Here is a 20649-nt window from a genome sequence, read left to right as displayed (position 1 = left end):
AACACTTTTCTTTCCTAGGTGTAACACTCTATAGACTGGTGTAATTTAAGACACACTTTGAAAAAAGCTGTTTTAAAGTAATCTTTTTTATAGCAAAGTTCAGATATCCCTGGGGGATTGCAAGAATAATAGAAGCTTTCTCCCTTTTCAACTGCATTAAAATCATACTGAGGAGTTATTTACTCTGTATAGAATTGAGGTCTGTTTTTCTCTAGTGTGGCTCTTGGAACATCGAAATTAGTTCTGAGCAAATTTATGCCACAGTTAACACTTACTTAAAGACTAAGATTCAGAAACCAGGATAGGGAGTAACCAAAGGTCTTTCAGAGATCACTTATCTCTATTTTAAGTATGTGTATCATCAGCCACACGTTAGCTGAATTGTTGTCAGACTAAACTGTTTACTTTGTAAACTTCACCATTCATATTTTTAAATCAAGACAATGTTTTTTTCATATCTGATATCCTGAAACATTTCCTAGTCTAAAGTTTTCCAACAGCAGTTAAGCAAGCTCAACTTTAAGTTCTGTCAAAAGGCTGGAATGGAGTTCTGCTAGATCAAGTGACCTAGATCCATTTAGTAAAACATAGGTGCTTTCATACAATCATCTCACTACCTTGGGCTTCAGCTCCCTCTGACCAATGCTTATGGACCCTTTCCATATGAACACACTTCTACTTGATCACAAAGAAGGCAGAAGTAAAAAGGCTTGAGTAATTTCACTTTAACTCTCTATCCTTTGCCATTACACCATGAGGTTCAACAGTGGGCCAAGGTTTGAGATAGACCTGAGCTTCATTCCCATAAAACAAGAGGTGGAGTACAGGATTATATAAACTCTACTGCTGATGCTGATGAAATTCATTTGGTGTTAAATTTATAATTACTTATATTGTTTCATATTCTAAGATAGTTTTATATATCCATTTTGGTAAATTAATTACTGATGTATTTTACTTCAATGGTTTTAGGTAGCTAAGCTTTTCAAAAATCAGGCCTATAGCTTCCCATGACATTCATATTTGCTTTTCAAACCCTAATATTTTACAAAAATCACACACATCATCTTTGAGTAATATGTTTAAAAACTTATCCATGGATGATGCATTATAATTGGCAGACACTTTCTCATTTGATTGTAAAAACAATTTTATGAGGTAGGTGAAATCAAGACTTTTTCAGATGATCTTCAAAACATCTCAGTCAAAATGTAAATCACTTATTTTTTAACTACCAATAATGTATACAGCAAACATTCCTGATTCTTAACCCATCCCTTACTCTCACTATCAATATGGGAAGTTTCATTTTCTACTTTATTCACCTATTTAATTACTTGAATTTTTAAAGAATGAATTATTTTTATAAGCAGGAACAATAAAGATTTTTTAATCTGTTAGAACTAAATTAGTTTCTAAAGTGATATCAGTTGTAAAGTAAATCAAATCTATCATATAAATGAGTCTTTTTCAGTACTAAACATAAAATGTCTGTATTACTGAGTAGAACAAAATAACTGCCAGAAATATAATTAAAGATTCTATGAACAAGTCTGTAGCTGAGAATAAGGAATCAACTCTTACTATTCTATCCACCAATATTAGAAGGGTAGCAGAATCATGAAGCTTGCAGAATTCAGTGTCAATCCCTTGGATTTTCAACTAGAAAACAAGACAAATACCATTATTAAACAGTCAAATATATTTATATGAATTTATTAATAAAAATAGGTGAGTATTAATATCATCTGCATAAAGTTGAAATAAGACAATTGGAGATTCAGATCATTGAAGACACAAATAAATTCTCAGAAAAGGAACAGAAACTTTGGTTAGAATACTGATAAACCTCTCTGAGGTGAACCAAAGTAGTCAATATCTATTTCGTAGTCAGATGTGGTTTGTCTGCCAGATAATGCCTAATCCAATTTCTTATATACTATCTTTGAGCTTCAAGCTCTTTCTCTCCTTCATGCCCATGGGGAAGAATAATGGATGAGGCTCAGGGAACCAACACATTAATTTTTGCCCAAATGCATAAAGGTGGCTGCCTCAAAAAGAGGGCAGGTATGGTCACCATTTTATGGATGAAGGAATTTTTATTATTTATTTCCTTCTCTTTATTTATTAGACCACCTCTTGGCTGAAGATATTAACAGTAGTATGTATATGTGTTTGTATTTTAAATCCAGAGTTAAACAATCAGAGCTGACTGGATGACCTCACTTACCCATTCCCTGTTCACACACAAAGCTTATCCAAAATGATACTGCTAATGATATTCGCAAGTTACCAATCTGATATTTTGCCAAGCTGTTTGTCAGATCATATGTTTCTAAGTAAAATTTCATTGATTCTTGGGGCGCTCGGGTAGCTCCAGCGGTAAAGCGTCCAACTTCTGCTCAGGTAGTGATCTCATGTTTTGTGAGTTCAAACCCTGTGTCAGGCTCTGTGCCGACAGCTCAGAGCCTGAAGCTTGCTTCAGATTCTGTCTCTGTCTCTCTCTGCCCTTTCCTGGCGCTCTCTCTCTCTCTCTCTCTCAAATATAAATAAACATTAAAAATTTAAAAATAAATACATAAATAAATTTTCATTGATTCTTGAGGAATAGCATTAAAATGAAGAAGGATTATATTTGAAGTACACAGCACACAATGTAAATATACAATAAATTATTTTAAAGAGTTTTCAAGGTTGATTTTCAGCATTTTGCACACCTCTCTCCCACAAAAAATCCAAAGATTCCTTTTAAAGTCACTTACAAAGGATCAGTTAAAAACTGTTTTTTGATTTTCCACCTAGAAGATTTGTTAGATGACCAGATGCAGAACACAATTTTAAAATTTATCTAGCAGAATAATACAGTAAATAAGAGTTTAGCCTCTAAAATGAGTTGCCTTATATTAAAATCCCAGACCCACCATTTACTAGTTGTTTAACTTTGGGAAATTTCTGTGCCTCTCTATGTCTGTGCCTCAGTTCCTCACCTATACACCCTCATAAAGTTGTGAGGATGACAGATAATCTATGTAAAATTCCTCACACAGTACCTGGTCATAGTAAGTGACCAGTAAATCATTATTTTTTGTTCACTTAGCAAATAAAAGCCTGGCTAGCCAGCTCAATAATATTCTCCTCTTCTCTAGGATGGTGATGATATGCTAGATTCTATGGTGGATATACACACTAGGAAGACACCCGTTTTCTGAAGACACACTTGGTGAGTATTCTAGAGTTCAGGGATGCTAAAGTATCCTGAAAGGCAAAATTTGGTAGGGAAGTAGGCATGCATTATGATCTCTAATTTAAAATAGTAATAAGTGCTGAGCATGTTTAAATCTCATTACATAAAGTAAGGCACCTCTCAGGACTTGCAGCTCCCTTAACAGCTAGATATTAAAAAAGAAATCAAAGTCAGTGTTTCCTAGGGCACATATAAAATCAGGGTATATTCTTTTCTAAAAATGCAAAACAATAAAAACAAATGCTGAAATGCAAAGTATTTGTGGAATGGTAACAGCTTTCTTGACCAATCTCCCATTTATAGACAATAATTCAATCATTTAGACAAATCCAGTTCAATGTACATTAGAAAGTCATACTAGGCCTGGTTCAAGATGCACAGGCCCATAAATTAGAGTTGCTAGAAGTAGACCCCAAAGCAATCTCCCTTAACTGTAATTACCAGCTGGGGTTTGCAAAGAATGCAAATTTATATGTAAAAATTAGGGTGTCCTTAGGCAAATACCTTATATTTTGGTCTGGGACTCTGGAATGATAACACCCATGCTTGTAATTTTTTTGTTAAGCTTAAGAACCATGATTAAGTCACTTTCATGTGATGTTTGTGACTTTTTTTCTCTAGTAAATTTAGGCATGAGCATGTCTTTGTCTGCTTATTTACAGTTAAATGAATTTCCAAGCCTGTGGACTTGGAAGCTCTGGCTTCAGCCCTAAAAATCCCACATTTCTGTTCTTTTCAAACTCTCTTACCTACTCAAATGCAGCCTTGAATCTCCGTGGCAAAGCAGGGCCTCTCCTGGTAGGTAAACCTGCCAGGTGAATCCACCCCTGAGGGGTGTGTCAGTACCATTTCCTGGAGCAATCTCACAGGGTGACTCAACTTTTCATTTGCACTCAAATACCTGCTGCCTCCTCTGAAGCTGCCAGACCCGCTCCTGCTGCTGCTCAGGTAACTCTAACCTCTCCTGGGCACCATTATAAGCAGAGGGGGTTGATAAATGGCTTCTACATGTGCATGCTTGCCTTCCTTCCTACCCTTATTCATGAGCGCTCTCTCTCTCTCTCCGTTTTTTTTGTAGGGTGAGTGTCTGAGGAGTACTTTGCTGACCACTGAGAACATCATGAGCTCAAGCTGTTGGAATGAGAACAGCAGCAGTAGCTGTGGGACTCAGCAGCCCCCAGAGGTGCCGCAGTGCCAAACCCAGCATTACCACTGCCAGCATCAGTCAAGCCAAACCCAGCACCTTCCAGAAAAAAATGTAGTGTATGAGAGAGTGAGAACCTACAGTGGGCCCATGAACAAGGTGGTTCAGGCCTTGGACCCCATCAACTCACAGGAAGTGCTCTCACCTCTCAAAACTGCCTCCTCCTACCAAAATTTGGTTTGGAGCAACCATTCTCAGGTACCACAATGATAGTTAAGCCAAATTCATAGGGGATGTCTTCAACCTCATTTCTTTTCTTTCAGCTTCTCTGCCTCTGTTCTACAGGATGTTATCTCTTGGTGGATTGCAGCTATATATGCAATGTACAGTCACCTAAATTCCATCTCTTGCTGTTTTTTCACTTCCTAGTGCTTGTGGTTGTTTTAACAGCTTCAGTGAGTTTTATAATCTAACTAGAGCATACGATGACTCATTTTTTGTTGGATTTGATTGGAATATCTGACCCGAAGTATTTATTTGCCTTTACCGCAAAACAATCCTCAACTTGAATACAATGATTTTTATAGAGTAAGTTCCCACTGATTCACTTGATTTCAGAAACAAATAGATTTTTTTTAATATCAAATATGGTAGTACAGGGGCAATGGCTTATATGGAGTGATGAGCAATTATTTGTGTTCAGCAAACAGTGTGCTGCTCCAGGATAAGTGATAGGCACAAATATCATTTCAAATTGCTGTATGTGTTTCATCTTCTGAAAACAACATACTGGTTCTTGTATAGCCAAAGTGAATAATTTATGAATATTGGCAGACAGAGGATTGAAAGAGTGGATATAGGACTGAGGAAAGCAAGATGTAAGTAATTGTTATATAAAAGTTTAAAAAGGCAGAACTTTAAGGCACCCTTTAAAATAAAATAAATTTGCTTTTAAAGGGGCTATTTAGCATTAGTATCTGTGCTAATAATCTTGCCAATGAATGTAAAAGAACATTGCAAGACTATGTAAAATTAACAGGTCTGTTTGTTTTCATTCTTTGAATCCCTTTACATTAAATTTGTATGAATTTAAGCTTTCTGGAAACATCTGTCTAAACTAAAATTATGTTTTCAAGATAAAATTTATACAGTAAAAAGTTCAAAAAGCAACCATTGGGATGATATTATCTGATGTTGGATTATTGTATAAATCTGGAATAATATGGGTTATTTTCCCAAAAACCACAATGTAAAGTAGAATATAAAGCAAAATTTCTAAAGTATATAATAAAACTTTTTAAAGAATTTTGAAAGACCTAGATAACCCAACAACTACAAAGACCACAATTTTACTGACATTTTGTGCCTAGCTTAATTTGGGGGGAAAATTATGAAGAAAAAATCCAGAATTTACTGTAGGTAATTTTCTAGTTGAAAAAAACTTCCACCTGTATTGAAGTCAAAGGAAGAAAATATAAAGATAAAAAAATACTACTTTGCATAACTGATAATAATAATGCAAATGTAAATTCTAATATTTAGTATTAGGATGTTAATGAACAACAAAGTGGGTATCATCTATGTTCCTTAGTAGCCCCAAAACAATGCAAAAACAGGTTACTATTATCATAGAAATGCTAAAATCACCCTGTCATAGTTATTTAAAAACATTAACCCTTTTTCTTGTCAACTTGCTAGTAAAGGAAATATAGATAAAAATTTAAGAGTGGAAATTTAACAAATTGTAAATATTGACTACAGAACAAATTTTAGGATCACTTTATTGTATACTCCTTAGTTCAACTGTCCTTTTTAAAAATCCCAGGACCAAGCTGGTCAAGCTTTTTTGCAAGACTTTTCTTCTTTCTACCTGGAAATTGCTAAAGCAATCCTTATAAAACTATTGCCATCCTGAAGCACAGTTTCCCATAGACAAATTTATAAAGAACCCTAGGGAAATCAAGTATTGCCACAAAAACTTGGATAAGAGATTGGAATGGAGAATGTTGTGAAGTCTGAAGTTTTTTTTAATTGAAAAGAAAAAAAAAAGGTTGTGTGAGGATGAGTTAAGTGAAATTCTATATATTTAGTAAAGGACAAAACTAAGAAGTTTCATTCCCTTAGTGAAACAAGAAGAAAATTTGACTATAAAATTTCAAACCTAGTTAGATATCAAAGGGCGTTCACAAATCCACTAAAAGATAATTTGGCAAGAATTATTTAGGTAGCTGTCACAAACAATGTGATGAAGAAACTCTTCTATTTTATTTTTCTTTCTCCCTATTTTTTAACAGGATGTCATTGTGTAAAGTAGAACCTAGATTTTATATGAAATTACCTTCCTGGTAATGTAATGGGTAAGATGTGGCAGAAGCTTTATTATGTACCATGCCAAGAAAAATCAAACAGCACATATTACTCAAAATCTTTTTTTGTTTGCTTCATGTTTTAATAAAGTCTCTCTTTAATATGCCATACTTTAGAGCCATTTTGAGTTGGTATGTAGCAACTATTCTGAGGCTAGAGTTTGTCATCCTGGCAGCTAGGCCTGTGTATTATAATCAATTGTTGCTTACCATAAATTCAGTTAAACTTTTACTTTAATTGCCTTTAGCATTTTGGTGTTTTGGATGACATTCAGATAATTCATAAGATTTAAAAATATATAATTGGGGTACATGACTGTCTCAATCAGTAGACCAGGTGACTCTTGATCTCAAGGTTGTGAGCTCAAACTCCATGATGAGCATGGAGCTTACTGTAAAATAAATAAAATAAATAGGGGCGCTTGGGTGGCAAGCGTCAGACTCTTGATTTGGGCTCAGATCATGATCTCATGGTTCCCGGGATCAAGTCTTCCATTGGGCTCTGCACTGACAGCTCAGAGCCTGCTTGGGATTCTCTCTCTTCTTCTCTCTCTGTCCCTACCCTGCTCATTCTCTCTCAAAATAAATAAATACACATTTTAAAAATAAATAAATAAATAAATAAATAAATAATAAAATATACTTGTCAGTAGTAAAATATGTTCCCTTTGAGAAACTGAAATTAATGTCACTCTTCTTTGTTTCCTGAATCTTAATTTTAGCTTATGTAGTAGACATTTTAGATTTAACCAAATGCTTTTTGCAGCACTTTAGTATTTTCTGTTTCTTTTTAGTATATTGTTTTCCTCTATTGCTTTCTTGTGCACTCAGATGGGGTTTATAAATATAAATATTTTAAATTTCTACAGATATAATGTTTCCCTGTTTCTCGTCTATAATTAATAGATATATTTCATTATTCTCTCAGTTATTGTTTTATCTCATTGATAGAACAGAGAAAATTGAATGTAGAAAGCAGTTGCTGATGAAATTACATAAATTAATGCTAGAATTAAAATGACCAGATTTATATATATGGACAGGTAAAATCAAACACAGGGGTAATCAAAGGCACAGATGCATTTTAAAACTGAACGCAATCTTGTAAATAAATGGAGTTCTAGAAACTACACAAAACAAAATAAAACATTTTACAACTCAACCTTTTAAAAAGCTTAATTATTAGCTTACCATTATCAACACAAAATGAAAAACTGTCTTAATGAATACCATTGATGTAAAATTACTGAACATATATGTCTCCCATCTACTAATTAGCTTTTCATGAAGTTTAAGATATTTTCCATGTATGCAAAGGAGCTCTTTTGCATGAGAGAGAATTGAATCAAAATAAAAAAAGTGTTTTTACATTTTTTAAATGTTTTATTTATTTTTGAAAGAGAGACACAGAGACAGAGACAGAGACAGAGACAGAGTATGTGCAGGGGAGAGGCAGAGAGAGAGGGAGGCACAGAATCCGAAGCAGGCTCAAGGCTCTGAGCTGTCAGCACAGAGCCCAATACAGGGCTTGAACTCTGAACCATGAGATCGTGACCTGAGCCAAAGTGAGATGCCTAACCGACTGAGCCACCCAGGTGTCCCCAAAATAAAATATTTTTTAATATCAGTCATTAATTGAATTGAATATTTATTAAATGCCTATTATATAGAAAACATAGTAACTATTTGGATAAATACCATTTGCTTATCCTAGAGAAAATCCATGTTGAGGATAGATGTATATAGGAAGTGGTCTGTAAGTGTTCCATATGTCTACATTTCATTTTTAAATATAATTTTGTGCTTTGGCCATCAATATTTTATTGAATAAAATAAGTTTTGGTGAAAGAAGGTACCTCTTAATATGTGTGCTGCATGGGTTACCATTCTTCTGAATTTAAAACTTGAAACCAAATTTAACTCTAGAGAGCTTCCCAGGGAGAATCTATGTTTATGTGTGTTATTGATAACTTCTGCTATCAATAATTAGTCAGCTTGGGCTTATCCTTGTTTAGGTGATATTTTCCCCTTTTCTTTGGTTACGAAGATTGTGGATAGCTCCCTCACTGTGCCAGGATTTTTATACACTATCAGAAAAATTTCCTCGTCTGTGTGGAGGGGTGTGTTACTTTGATACATTGTTGTTCAAGGGTGTGGTCAATAACGTGAATGATTGTTCAGGGAAGTAGGTTGCCTTAAAATGGAATGAGGTCATAGGATAAAGAGGCCCATGTTTTCAGCTTTGGTCAGCCTTGTTTTGCTTACAATTAAATAAAGCCATAGAAATTGCGAGTGCAACTAATTGCTGGGTAAAAATTCCCATGGCAGTTGTCTCTTATTTAAGGGAGGTTTGATAAATTGCTGGGCCTGTTTTCAGGCCATGACACTCACAAGCTTTCCTTGTGTGTGTATTTGGAAAGGTGGGGGAGGGGGCATGGCAAGGGGAAAGGAGGTGAACTGGTCCTTTAACTGCTATGATCCAAATTTCTTTGTTCGGCAATTCATGGTAAAATAACCGGGAGAGTTGCCATGCTCTTAAATCCCACTTATTTTTGTTATTTTTTTTTTACTATAGCTGAGACACAATGTTACATTAGTTTCAGGTGTACTGCATAGTGATTCAACTTCTCTATACATTATGCTATGCTCTCCACAAGTATAGCTGCCATCTGTTCCTCTACAGTATAATTACAATATCATTAACTATAGTTCCTATGCTGTTTATTATTTTTATTATTTATTATTATTATCAAAAAAATGTGAGTGGGGGGAGGGGCAGAGAGAGAGGGAGAGAGAGAAATCCCAAGCAGGCTCCAGGGGGGCTTGAATCCAGGAAATGTTAGATCATGACCTGAGCCTAAATCAAGAGTTGGACACTTGGACACTTAACTATCTGAGCCACCCAAGTGCCCCTGTGCTGTTTATTCCTGTGATTTATTCATTCCATACTGGAAGCCTGTATCTCCCACTACCCTTCACCTGTTTTGCCCATACCCTCACACCCCTTCCTTTTGGCAACCATCAGTTCTATTTATAGGTCTGATTCTGCTTTTTGTTTGTTAAACCCCATTTAAAAGTAAAAACTTTTGGGGGCGCCTGGGTGGCTCAATTGGTTAGGCGACCTACTTTGGTTCAGGTCATAATCTCACGGTTCATGGGTTTGAGCCACACATTGGGCTCCCCCTGACAGCTCAGAGCCTGGAGCCTACTTCGGATTCTGTGTCTCCCCCTCTCTCTACCCCTCCCATGCTCACACTCTGTGTCTCTCTGTCTCTCAATAATAAACGTTAAAATTAAAAAAAAAAAAAAAAACAGAATGCCTCCTAAATTTGGAGCACACTTTAAAAAAATAAATAAAAGTAAAAATTTTTTGTAAACAAGTATTTTTTAGCTAACTTTTTTTTTTTTACAATAACAGCTATGGCAATAGCATCTTTTTTTGATTTCCAATGGAGCATATATATACTTCTAGTTTTTAAAGACAAAAAGCATGTACAAAGAGACTGTACACTTTATTTTTTCTCCTAGGTTCCTTCAGGAAAGGAAGAGAAAGTCTCTTATACGAGGAATTCCCTTTGGAGGAAAGGGATGAGGGGAAGAAGTCCTATTACTAGTACATTCTAATACATCCTATTGTTTTCTTTACATGAGCACAGAATTACAGATTTTATTCTAAATCAAGGAAGTATTTGCTTCATCTAAAAAAAATATCATTAGAATTTATATGTTTCTTCCTGTACAAAGTTCAGAACAACATTCAACAATAACCTAAGGCAGGCATTTAACCATGTTACTAACGTTGAAAGGTTTTAACAAAAGCATCTTTTTTACTATTCAAGAAATTTATTCAAATGGCAGTTTGCCTTGGCAAATTCTGCCAGCATAAATGTCAGGTGGTTTTTAAAGACATTGCCTCTTTTGAAACTGTTAGTCCTAAACTGTTCCTAAGTCACTATTATTATGTTCAGGGATTCTCACAGTCATTTTAAGACTCCTTCTTGGAACATTATATTATTTATTAGTTTTTAAAAGTTTTAAAGTTCAAATTAGATAGCATGAGAGTTCCATTCATTTCAACAAGCTTCCAAATATTTAGAAAACAAAGTCGTATACTATGAATGTAATCTCTTACTTAATTGTCATTCCCAGAAGTCTTGCCATCTCTCCTGTATCTACGGCACCAAAGTCTTGAACTCTTTGATAAGATTATCAGTAAGAAAATGAAAGCCAATAGATGTTGGCTGAAGAGGTTCATATTTTTCAGATTGAAAATATGAGTCACAAAAAAACACTGTGTGGAGAAAATGCCCATAAATATGAATCTATTTGGAATGGCTTATAGAGAGGCAAATAATAAATAGGCAGTGATAAGGTAGACTTTAGCAGAACAAAACTATGAAACAGTCTAGTGTAGTGGCTAAGAATGTAGACTTATGTTTTAAATGTCTTAGGTTTAATTCCTGGTTCAGGGATATGCTATCTATGGGGATCAGTTGCTTAATCTGTAAAATAGGACAATAATACTTAACTCATAGGATAGTTGTTAGGGTCAAATTCGATAACATATGATGGAAAATGCACAGCATAGTGCCTAACACACAGTAAGTATTAAGTCCTAGAACCTAAAATAAATTACTTGACCTCTCAGGACCTCAGTGTCCTTATGGGTAAAGTGGGGACAATAATATCTTTCCTCAGGGTTTTAGTGAATATTGAATAAGATATCATGTCACGGTGTCCAGCACACTACCTGGCATAGAGCACTCAATAATTCTTTCCAATTTTATCATTGATTTATAAAAATATAGCCAAAAAACCCCTTAGCGCCACAGACAAAATAAAATAATAGATAATGAATAGGGTATAAAATAAGAGCTTTTTTAACACTGGAAAGATTGGGTAAAGACATATGCTTGAAAGGCTTATTAGGGCTCTACTAGCTAAGAGAGACTAATGAGGAAAAGCATTAAAACAATTTTCTAAAACTCATGGTATATGATCAAAATACTAGAATAGCAGGGATGTATTTATAATGTTTACTGGCATAAGTATCCTTTAGAAAGAGTAATTTGGAAGTTCCCATGTTCTTAGTGTCTTTGATATTTTAGATGGAGTGTTTTTAGTTTGTGGTTTTGTTTTATTCTTCTAAAATGTAGTGACACTGAACATTAAAGCTTGTTTGCTGTCTGATTCTTACCTAATGTTTCTTCTAAAGCTGCACTTCTAATAGGGTAACGTGTGACTATTTTCATTTATATCTAAATTAATTAAAATCAAATAAAATTAAATACTCCATTCCTCAGTCACACTAGCCACATTTTAACTGTTCTACAGCCATATGTAGCTAGTGGCTGCTATATTGGATAACACAAATATAGAACATTTCCACCATTGCAGAGTGTTCTACAGGACACTGCAAATCTGTATATTCAGGCTACTCATTTAAATATAGAAATACCTTTAAGATCATCACATTCAAGAAAATTTATGGTGGTACAAATGTGTGATCAAAGTGTTGTCAATTTACATGATCAGCTATAATGGGTAGATTAAAATGAAATAAAAATGAAGCCATAAATGCTCAAAGTATAAGTTTACAGGAAAAAGAGAATTAAGTTCATAAACCTTTTTAAAAAGAAATGAATGAAATATTTTTATGTATATATGCGTGTATGTATCCTTCTAGCTACATGATTTTCCTGGAACCTCACTTTTTGACAGAGTAAATGGTTAAGAAGATGAAAAAGATGAAAAATTACATCCCTCAATCAAAATGCATCTTTCTTTCTTTCTTTCTTTCTTTCTTTGTCTTTCCTTGTTTTTAAGGTTTATTTTGGGAGAGAAAGTGCATGCTGTAGGGGGAGGGAGGGAGGAAGAGAGGGAAAATCCCAACCAGGCTCCGCCCTGCCCTGTCAGCAGGAAGCCCAAGTTGGGGCATGAATTCCCTAACAGTGAGATGACCTGAGCAGAAACCTAGAGATGGATGCTTAACCACTTAACTGACTGAGCCAACCAGGCACCCCCAAATGCATCTTTCCTTGTTTTGGACACATGATCTGGGTTTCATAGCCTCTCTGAAACTACCTATCTCCCTTAACCTACTGAATCAATTTTAAACTTTAGTAAGGTTCAAATGCCATTCCCATTTTTACAGATGTGGCAACTGAAACAGTGAGATGTTATATGACTTACTGAAGTTCATATAGGTAGTATGTGGTAGAACTAAAATTTAAATCTAACAGTCTAGTTCCAGGTCTATACTTGTAATCACCATATTCCTGGTCTACACATTTGACTCTTATTTATCTCACACAGTAACATCTGATATTTGATTCTTACTTATACTTCATGATCATTTCCTTATATGTGCTTCCATTATGAACCATTTAAAATCTTTTGACACAAGCCGGGGCATAAATAATAATATAATGAACATTTAAATACTTTAAAACTTTGTTATTTACAAAGAAGGCTGACTTTTTTTGCTGCTGTTCAGAATTCTTTTTTAAAATATTTTTCTTATAGATTGTATTGACTGTTTTGTATTAAAATATACAAGGCTCCAGCACTGGATAATAATAAGTTCATTAAATTTTTAGTTATTTAAAAGTTCATAAATGCTTTAGGAGAACATTGATAGAAATAGTAAGAAATAAAGTGAGCTTTATTGAGAAATAAAGTGAGATTTTACCTTAGCATGGAATTTATAATCTCAGCAATAAAATGATATTTCATTTGTAATACAGAATCTTTTCAAAAAATTTGATAATCGAGTTCCAAAATTAAGTTCAAACTCCTCACCATGATGATGTCAAAAGATCTCCTAGATCCTTAGAACAGTCTTATCCTAATTTTCCAGTCTTATCTCCCACTACCTGCTTCCTCCCACCTTGTGTTCTGGACACATTGTACTGCTGTTTCTTGAGCAGACTGAGCATTTTGCCTCCCTCCTATCCCTGCCTTTGTTCATTTCATTCCCCACTCTGGCAACAGCCACCCTTCCCTCACATCTCCGGAATTCTACCTATCCCTCAAAATACACCTGGAAAGTTATCCTCTTGAAGACATCTCCAATTCTGAATCTTCTTACCCTCTCCTCAGTGTAGTACTCTACTCCCACCTCCATCCCAGATGTGTTCTCCTACCTAGTATCACTTTATATTATTTAACTATAACACACTTATAATACTGAGTAGTATATTATTGATGTGGTCCTTCTTCCCCTCCACCATAGACTCTACACTTGTTCAGGGTTGAGATTTTTTAGAAATCAAAACTCAAAGACAAATCAAAACAAATATTTTGGGGAATGGGATGGAACTGGAAATTCTCTCTTACACTCTTTCTTCTTTTTCCCCCCTCTCCCCTCTCCCTTCTCTCCCAGCTTTTCTGTGTTTTCTCTCCCCCCACATTATGATCGTGGCTTGCAAAAATGCCTGAATGTGGCTGTAAGCAATGGCTTTAATAAAGATATATAGTTATGATTGTTTGTGGGCTTCACCTTTCTATGCCTTCTCTTTGAACTGAAAATGGAAAGTAGGACACAAATTGCTTCTTTAAAAAAGTGAACAACACATAACGTATATATTAGGAAGCTATTTAATAAGCCAATTCATTTTCTATTTTAGTTCTTTGGTCACATTAAGCATTTATATTTGATTTATATTTTTCCCTTATGAACAAATATTTATCATTACTTATGGCAAATTCTGTTAACGGGTTAGTGGCTCTGATCTGTCATCATATTATTTCCCAGGGATCTTTTTGTGATATTCCCTTTAAGCAAATTATAGTTTGAGGCTGCTAATTAGTCTGCTTATAAAGATATTTTCTTTACCTCCCCTGTTACTGAAATTCTGTCTAGGTGAAGTGATTTTATTTATTGAATCTTGCTCAGTTATCTGTAATTGTTTTAGCACATCAGTTATATGCCCCAAGATTCCCTCCTAAAAACTACTACTACTGCTGAGTATTCACCCATACACCAAAATGTATTTTAAAGTTTCCAAGGAAAGATTTTTACCCTCAAAAATAGTATTTACCCATTTCTTTTCTGAAACAAACTTCAGCTGGGATGCATAGTTTCCTGCATAACATTATTTTAAAATAATTCACAAATATAATTATATCTAAGAATATGTTATCTAGAAAAGTTGCTTCAATTCCCTACAAATACCCTATATCATTGCCTGCTTCAATAAAACCTTCAGCAACACTCAGTGTCTATAAATTTCTTAGTCTGACTTTCAGAGCCCTTCATTATCTGGCTTCTAGGGACGTTACTTCCTGAAACTCCCCTTCTAGTGTTCTGTTTCAGCCAAAATGTAAACTGTTGTTCTCTAAATATAGCCCCTAATGTTCCATAACTATGCCTTTGCTCATGTTGCTCTTATACCTGAAATGTCCCATTCCCCATCCTCATCAATCTAGATATGTTGAAATTACAACAATTTTTCAAGAGTTTCCTCAAGTGTAACCTTGTGATGAAATCTTAAATTGTCCCATGCTGAAATCTTCTCTTAGCTCTCAAAAACTCTCATAGTAAGTTCCTCATAGCTCTTATGATACTGTATCTCTATTTACACTAATAGTTTTTACCACCTAAATAATTATAAGCTTGGTAAGGGTAGAAAGTATATTCTGTCTATGCTTTATATCTCTTTCACCACCATTGAATAACAAGTATTGAAAAAATTACTTAGTTATACATGTAACCAATCCAGTAAAAATTATGCCTCATATTAGCAGATGGTATTTTTTTGAAATTCTTTTACATGCATTCTTTACCCACTGGAATTCCAAAAAACTAAGTAGGAAAATATTACATCCACTGTACAGTGTGCAAGTAAAAATATGCATTGTGTATTATTGTCTATTGTACAAATAAAGAAATTGAGGCTCAAATAGCTCAGAATAATAACGTGTCCAAGTTATAACAGCTAGTTAATGAATGTCGTAGATTTAGAAACCAGCTGTTGATAGTTTCCCTATGTCAACTATCACCCTTAATTAACCTTAGTTAGATACTAAAGTATTTTCAGTTTAAACAGGTTTAAATTTTTGAGATTCAGCACATCATTTGATAGATTTCCCCATTGTAATGTTCCATTATCAGAGTGGAAAGTATAAAAAATATATCAAAGAAAAAAAAATAGTATCTGTTCTAAATTTCAAGGTCTTGCCCTGAGATAATCCTGGAATTCAGAGTATGTCCTAGATTTTTAAAGTTTTCCTTCTACCTGAAGGAGAATAACACCTCTCCAGCTTCTGCTTTCCCTTCTTTCTGCACTTCACTGAGCTACTGGAAAGCTCTCTCACTGAGGTGAGTAACTGAGAAATTGGGGCCATTTGCATTTCATATGATTTGTTAATTCTGAAAAACATAACTATTTTAACAAACAGAAATAAGATGCAGTTTTGTGAATCCTTCCTAGGGCAACTCGAGTTTCCCAGCTCTGATTTAAGGTATACCAAGGTATGGACAATTATCTCAGGTGATGTAGTGAAATTATCCCAAAAAGCAGATGGATTTAATCCACTCTGATCTTAAAATTGGTGATGTCATATGTGCTTTATAAATGGAGTAAAAAGAGAAGGAAAAGGAGGAAGAGGGCTGGTACAACTTTACAAGTTGAAAATCATTACTTTAGGAAGTGTGGGAAAAACAGCTTGGATTTTATGCTAAGCCTAAGCCCGCCTGATTATAAACAAAATTATTTTTTTTTACCAGAACTCTACCTAAAGATAGTAGCCAACAAGGCAATAGTTACGTATATGGCAAATGTGAGCCACAGGAATAAACAACTCAATACTGTGCTGAATATTTAAACATAAAAAGTAGGGCCTTCTTACAAAAATTGAAGGACTTAGACAATATGAGTAGTAAAGAAAAATTTAATGTTTTATTGAGTTTGAAGGCCTTTGCATACACTCTGTAAATATATCATGCAGTCTGTAAAAAATACTCCATTGAAGTTTTTAGAATTTTAAGTTATTTAATCAGGGTATTCTTTCACACAGTCACTTTTGGGTGGATCTCTTATTTTCAGGCACTCAAAAATTACTTTTGATAGTAATTTAAAAAAGGCAAATATCTATCCTGTTATTATAAGAACTAGTCAAATCTAACAGAATTTGTTCAACAATTTGAAAAACAAAATATAATGAGGCAACCTATAGATGCAGCAAAGTATGGTGACTAAAAGCATGAGTTCTGGAGTCATGCTATTTGAGTTGGAATTCTAACACTCTAGTATTAGCTTTATGATTTTCAGCCAATTACTTAACCTATCTTTGTGCAACTTTTATATGTAAAATGGGATGATAATAGTACCTCCCTCATGGGATTGCTTTAAGTGTCAAATGAAATAATCTATGTAATCTATTTGGCATAGAAAGCTCTTAGTGTTAGTTATCATCATTATCATCATCATCATCATCATCAAAGGAAAGCAAGACAGACAAGTTTAAAGGATTTGAAATTGCTTTGTACCTATGGAAAAATAAGCTGGAAATCATCTCCTATCTTCTAATTCACACTCACCCACACCCAAATTCCATTTCTCATATGAGGAAACTGACGCTCAGGGAGACCTGTTTGATATCAGTTTGATATCAGTTGCTTGATGGCACACAGCTGGCTGATAGTGTAACTATAAGTAGAACCCAGGATTCTTGATTCCTAAGTCTAGGACTCTTTCCACTAGATTATTATACTTATCACTACCTCTTCCCCAGGCTTTGATTATTTTATTACAAGGTATGTAAGACAGTTGCACAGGGGGCTGAAGCACAGAAGACGTACTTATTCATTGAATTTAATGTTTTCAACATGAAGGATTTAAGTAAGCTATATACATATAAGTGACACTGAAAATTAAACATTCATGTAGGTTATCAAGTGGGAGAGTTAGTCCTTTTCCTGGGATGCCTTTGAAACCAAGACATCTTCATTCACTTATTCACATTTTTTATCACTTCCTATGGAGTAGGCAATGACTATTTGTGGGGTGACTTGCTGCAATCCTGCTTAGAGATAGATGCCACTGAAAGTAACTTCCATCATTAAGATAATGTTCATTTGGGACATTTACTCACACTATTTTACTTAATTTTGTAGACTTCCAGGGAAAATGTTTTCTTTAGCAGGTATTTCTGGAATTAATAAACCTTCTATTCAGTTGGTTTTTTGAACCTTTGATCAGCCTAATACTGCTATGATTTAAGTTCATGCTGGTCAACACTACATGTCTTAATCTTTTTTACCCTTATTAAGCTATCACCTTAATATTTCACTTTTTGGAAATACTCCACTTGTCCTGTTTCCATGAGGGTTTAATGGGAAAAGCTACATTTGCCTAGATTAATTCTAATAATGAAGGCTTAAACTAATTAAGTAAATTATAAGTTATAGAATTAATTTACTGGACTTTCAAATATAAGAAGATTGAGTATGGAATTAATTTACTGGCTTTCAAATATAAGAAGATTGAGTAATTTCTTCATTTTAAGACCAAACTAGTCTTTGTATAAATGCACCAATTTTCTTTTAAATAACTACTGTCTTGGCATCTGAATAAAGTAACCCTGTCTATACCACTATAAATAAGTGTCCTAAAGGTGTGATGTGATGTGATGTGTGTGTGTGTGTGTGTGTGTGCTTATAAGTGTGCTTATAAGTGTGTTCTCATTAATTTTTGCAAGTTTATAAAACTTCTCAGTAGACTCTTGGGGGCCTTGTTGGCTCAGTCAGTTAAGCGTCTGACTTTGGCTCAGGTCATGATCTCACAGTTTGTGAGTTGGAGTTCCATGTCAGGCTCTGTGCTGACAACTCAGAGCCTGAAGTTTGCTTCAGATTCTGTGTCTCCCTCTCTGCCCCTCTCCCACTCATGCTCTGTCTCTCTCAAAAATAAATAAACATTAAAAAAATTTAAATACTTTTCAGTACACTCTTTTATCTTAAAAGTTAGTCTACTTGGCTAATAAGTTTCATTCTATTTAATTTGCTGATGTCATCAGATTTGAATTGGTTAAAGGAAGGGGGAAAGAACTACCATTTACAGAATACCTATCAGGTGGCAGGTAGTGTGGACAATTGTCTTCTCAACATGATCTAGTATTACTAGTCCCAGCCTAAAAAGGCTAAAAATTTGCAGAAAAACATCCTGCAAACATGTATACTTTTGCACACTGCTGGCAGATGTGTAATTGGCATAGCCATTTGGGAAATCACTTGGCAATATCTGTTAAAATGAGTAATGCACATACTCTGTGCCCCATCAATCCCACTTCTTTGTGTAATTTTATAGAAACACTCACATGCACAAGGATGCTCATTGTAGCATAGTGAAAACTGGAAACAATTTAAACATTGTTCAGTAGGGAAGTAGATAAGTTATTAAACATTATGGAATACTATATATTAATTTAAAATAATGAACTAAGACATATATCTAATATATAATACAATATAATATAATACAATACAATATAATCTAATATATAATCTATAATTAATCTATAATATATAATTAATCTATAATTATATAATTAATCTATAATATATAATTAATCTATAATATAATATAATATAATATATAATATAATATAATACAATACAATATATATATCTAATACATAATACAATATAATATATAATATACAATATAATATAATACAATATTATATAATATATAATACAATACAAAAGATCTTTGATTTGCATTACAGAATAATAAAAGCAATAAAGATTATTATTTGTACATATATATTTATGTAATGGTACATGAAACTGATTATTTCTGGGTAAAGGATTTGGATAAAGGGAGGATGATTAAGGAAAGATCTTGAGTTTTATCTATATAAATTTTTATGTTCACATGTATTCATGTGTTATTGCACAACTAAAAATCACCTTTCATTTCTTATATCTCTAAACATTCTCCCCTTGGATCTGTGGGCCAAACCCACCTGCATTTGGTTGCATTTATAACCATCATCCTGAGGTAAGGATGATATACCTCTTTGGCCTACATTTGTCTGAGAAATTCTCCTCAGCTACAGCAGGAAATGTGAGAACATATTCAAAGGCTGCCTTGATATATTAAGCTTGCAGTATTACTGTTGGTGTAACAGGGAAAGGGGGAATGAAAATGTTCCAAGATGAACCAAAAGAAAAACAAAAGAAAAACCATAGCATACAGAATATTTGGCAATTTGTTTTAAGAACAGCACATTACACCTACTTTGTAACTATGCTTCCATATGAGTCTGTCAGTGTTTCCCTTGTAAGTCCACGATTCTAATTTTTAATAGCTTCCTTGTTCTAAATAAAAAAATATTTTTATTGTTGTGGGACTATATCCTGTAGTTGTGTCAATTAGCTGTAAATTACAGTAATGTATGAAGAGATTGTGTAAAGCTATCAACTTGTTGCACACTAATAAATCTACATAGTTTGTTGATTTGGGAAAAATGTAAGGAATGTGAGCATAATCAATAAACTGACTTTTATCAGATCATTATTAAAACCCATACTCTCACTTTTATAGACCATTTTTTGAACATCAGAGTTCACTCTTTGAAATTTAACCACAAGTAGATCAGACAGACCATAATTAAAAATGAGACTGAAGTAATCTCAGGGAAGTAGACTTTTTTTAAGTTTTTTTTAGAATTCCAGTTAGTTAACATACAGTGTAATACTAAATTCAGGTGTACAATATAGTCATTCAACAATTCCATACATCACTCAGTGCTCATCACAACAATTGCACTTCTTAATCCCCATCGCCTATTGAACCCATCCCCCCACCCACCTCCCCTATGGTAACCATCAGTTTGTTCTCTGTAATTAAGAGCCTATTTCTTGGTTTCTCTCTGTCTCTGTCTCTGTC

General features: G+C 34.1%; 1 protein-coding gene across 2 annotated transcripts in view; it reads left to right on the top strand.

Annotated features, from left to right (window-relative positions):
* Positions 1–4113: 4113 nt before the first annotated feature.
* POF1B (POF1B actin binding protein) overlaps positions 4114–20649 on the top strand; it is a 114966-nt gene continuing 98430 nt past the window's right edge. For both annotated transcript variants that reach the window (XM_045471011.1, XM_045471010.1), the window contains exons 1-2: positions 4114–4192; positions 4323–4646. In XM_045471011.1, the coding sequence (XP_045326967.1) occupies positions 4365–4646 (282 nt within the window). In that variant the 5' untranslated portion in view covers positions 4114–4192; positions 4323–4364. The remainder of the gene's footprint in view (positions 4193–4322; positions 4647–20649) is intronic.

The sequence above is a fragment of the Leopardus geoffroyi genome, chromosome X (genome assembly GCF_018350155.1).
Source record: "Leopardus geoffroyi isolate Oge1 chromosome X, O.geoffroyi_Oge1_pat1.0, whole genome shotgun sequence".
NCBI lineage: Eukaryota > Metazoa > Chordata > Mammalia > Carnivora > Felidae > Leopardus > Leopardus geoffroyi.
The sequence above is the reverse complement of the archived record's forward strand: the minus strand, read 5'-3'. Positions and strand labels throughout refer to the sequence as shown.